At 48.7% G+C, this 3,401-nt stretch overlaps 1 protein-coding gene across 1 annotated transcript; it reads left to right on the top strand.

The window, feature by feature from the left end:
• The first annotated feature begins 239 nt into the window (after positions 1-239).
• LOC123070107 (uncharacterized) lies at positions 240-2,559 on the top strand. The gene is made up of 2 exons (XM_044493131.1): positions 240-483; positions 1,072-2,559. The coding sequence occupies exon 2, from the start codon at positions 1,200-1,202 to the stop codon at positions 2,151-2,153; it is 954 nt and encodes a 317-aa protein (XP_044349066.1). The 5' UTR covers positions 240-483; positions 1,072-1,199; the 3' UTR covers positions 2,154-2,559.
• The last annotated feature ends 842 nt before the right edge of the window (positions 2,560-3,401 follow it).

The following is a 3,401-nucleotide window of genomic DNA, read 5'->3' as shown; positions in this document are numbered from 1 at the left end:
CTGGCGTGGCAGATCGCATACATTCCCAGTCACGCCACATGAACCGCCGCTGCAGTGGTGGCCCCTACGCATCATTCTCCACCGAGTCTATGGTGGCCCCCACCATCTACCGACGCTAGCGCAACACCGGCAGGTAGGGACCTCTTGGCAGGTGCGGGGTCGGCGCGCAGTGAGGTCGGATCACGGAAGGCGGCCGCGCTGGCCGACGTGATGGAGCCCCCTGGGCATCCGTCGCGAGGGTGCGAGCGAGCCTTAGCCAACCACGTCACTGTCCACGTCAGACGCCCCACCTATAAAGACGTAGCAAAGCCGACCCGCCCATCACACTCTCGTTTCCTTCTCCTTTCCTTTCCCTTCCCCTCCTCCCCTACCTTAGCGTCTCCTCGCCGCTACCCTCTTAGGTCTCGGCGCCGCCGCCGACGCCGCCGAGGGTCTCCGGCGGCCACGGACGCGGTTCGCTGTTACCCCTGACTGTCCGGCACGGTAAAACTTCCTCCCTCTCCCGCTTCCGCTCACCGTCGCAGCTCGATCTCGCCGGCGCCGATCTGGGCCGCTCCGCCGTTGACCCCGCTCGATTCGGCTGCCTCTCGTGCCGGAACTTGCGGACTATGTCTCTACGCGCGTTCTGTGGGAGAATTTGTTCGACGCGTTCGCTTTTCGAGCGGATCGATGGAGGGCAGTAGTCTGCCGCTGTATTTTGGTTTGTATGCGTTGTTTGGGCCGGATTGTTGATGGCCTTCCTAGATGTAGTCCTCCAACTACGCTCTGAACCAACACTTCTGCCATGCCTGTGCACGATCGCTAAAAAATGTCCTGATTTTTAGGCGATTTCACTTGTAAAGTTTGTCTGGTTTCGAAGGGAGGTGTTCATTTCCAGACGGGTTAAGTTTATTTTGTTTCGTATATCAGGGATGGTTTTAGTGCCAGACTTGTGAATTGCTTGTGTGTGAAGATTAATTCGCCTTCCTGTCATAACAGTGTAATCCCTTGTTGTATATATATGTAGCCTGCTAGAATATGCTGCTTGCGACCTGATTAAACTCTTGCTTTTTTGCTGTTATTCTCTTTCAGAATTTGAAGTTGGATATAAGAAATCAACCTAGCGTCTGTCTTGTTCTCTGTGTAGCGCTTTCCTTTGGATTGCAGAGAATTTTCAAACAAACCAACAACAACTTGCATCTGACTGACTTGAGGTAACTATGCCAAAGGACAGGAGCTCCCGTTCAGTCTCGCATGAGGGCTGCCGATCTCGTGTCTCGCCATACAAGTTGCGGAGTGGTTCTCGCAGGTCAGAGGAGGCTGCTGCTGCCGCCGCTGCTGCAGCAGCAAAGCAGGCTGCCGAATGGGAGGAAGTTCGCTGTCCTGTGTGCATGGATCACCCTCATAATGCTGTTATGCTTGTCTGCTCGTCACATGAGAAAGGCTGCCGCCCTTTCATTTGCGACACAAGCTACAGACACTCCAATTGCCTCGATCAGTACCGCAAAGCCTCCAAGGAGTCCTCTAAGGATTCAGGGGCAGCAGAATGCGCTGAGTGCCAGCAGCCAGTTAAACTGGCATGTCCATTATGCCGTGGGCCAGTCAGCCATTGGACCAAGGATTATGATGCACGGAAGTTCATGAATTCTAAGGATCGAGCATGCACCATGGAGTCATGTGAGTTCAAGGGTGCATACAACCAGTTGAGGAAGCACGCTAGGGAGGATCATCCTGCGGTACGACCAACGGAGGTGGACCCCAATCGACAGCGAGACTGGCATAGGATGGAGCAGCAGCGTGATCTTGGGGATTTGTTCAGCATGCTGCGTTCGGGGATCAGTGGCAGAGAAGATGGGGTTGGAGTCAGTGAAGGTGACGAGGGCGTCAGTGAGAGATCCTTGCACGCCACGTCCATAACGATGGTCTTCATTGTGCGGTCAGGCAGGTCCATCCTACACTACACAGACGGGGAAATCCCAGGTCGTCGATCAAGAACAATTCTTCTAGTTGGGGAGCCTCGTGGTGAAGCCTCCCGAGGAGGAGGATCAAGCGGCAATGGTGATGCTGAGGCCACTACTACCGACAATGAGGAAACTGACCTGGCAATGTCAACACAGGCATCTGCTGGTTCTCAGGAAGATGCTGGAGAAGCTGATGGCGATCCTGCGCAGTGATGCTGCCTAAGGTTAGCTCCCTTGCTCTCTTGGACTGAAAAGCCTAGCAGCAAGCCATTTATCGTGGTTTGCCGGGAGTCGGGTGCATATTGGGAAGAAACATCCGTGCCAGCTTGTCTCAGGTGTAGTCAGGACATTCTGCCTACAAGCAAGCAAGAAGAAATCACGGGGGGAACGTGGTGGAGCTGAGTAGTGTCGTTTACATCCTGCTGGAATCTGTCGGCAAACATAAACATTTAATGGTGGCGTTGTATTATTGGAACATGTCCCATGTTTGGTACTCCGGTGAATCGTTTCGCTGCGTTGTAATTCTCTCTAGCTCTTCTGCTGAATTCCATTTCGCTGCCTTGTAATTGCATCTGAATAGATCTTTTCTGCATTTGAAGAATTTGTTGTATAGCGTTTAGGTTTCTAGTTCCACTTATGCCTGGAGGAACCTGAGAAATCGGAATATGGTCGATGACAGTGAATGAAATGCTCCTTCGTTCAGACACGTGAGATGTTTTGGATATCTTATAATATGAACTATATTCGGACTGACTGAAATCAATGAACATACTAAAACGTGTCTACATACATCTGATTCAAAAAAAGCTAGAACATCTGATGATACATCTGATTCAGAAAAAGCTAGAACATCTAATATTGTGAACGGGGCTGCAGCGTGATGGAAACCCACTTAAGATAGTTGTAGCCATCGAGAGGGAGTGCCTCGAATTCTTAGCCATCAGTTACTTACATGGGTAAATAAGATATAATTAATTTACAGTCGGAAAATTAAAGACCATCATTGTTGATTATACTAATGGACTTTACAAAATTAATGAAAATTTCAAGAAGTTGACTTGAAATCATTAGTGTGAATTTCAAATTACTTAGTACGACATATTGTGGAGAGTATATCCCGTAACACTAGGGAGTATAACATCCACTCATTCTCCTAATGTCGTGTGTCATGACTTGATGCTTCATTTTGAATTTTGCAAAGGTTAATCGATTATTTATTTGCAAGAAATAAGATCTCAATTACAAATATAGAGAAATATAATCTCAATTTTGAACATGAGTCATTTACACCATAGTTTTGTTCTTCAACAAAAAATGCAGAAAATACAAACATTGGAAATAGCAGGGTTTTTATTGGTTTTGTCATAGTTGTACCACACTACTCATTTTTGCCACTAAAATTTTCCAGTACTAAAGAATGCCACTGTTTCTTTGGCGCGTGGTCGAAATAGCCATTTCCAC

This window comes from Triticum aestivum, chromosome 3B, assembly GCF_018294505.1.
Source record: "Triticum aestivum cultivar Chinese Spring chromosome 3B, IWGSC CS RefSeq v2.1, whole genome shotgun sequence".
In the NCBI taxonomy this organism is placed as follows: Eukaryota; Viridiplantae; Streptophyta; class Magnoliopsida; order Poales; family Poaceae; genus Triticum; species Triticum aestivum.
Note: the sequence above shows the minus strand (reverse complement) of the source record. Positions and strands in the feature narration are given on the sequence as shown.

Bases quoted from the DNA above. Each gene is read 5' to 3' on its own strand.
- LOC123070107 (XM_044493131.1), top strand. From the start codon at position 1,200: ATGCCAAAGGACAGGAGCTCCCGTTCAGTCTCGCATGAGGGCTGCCGA.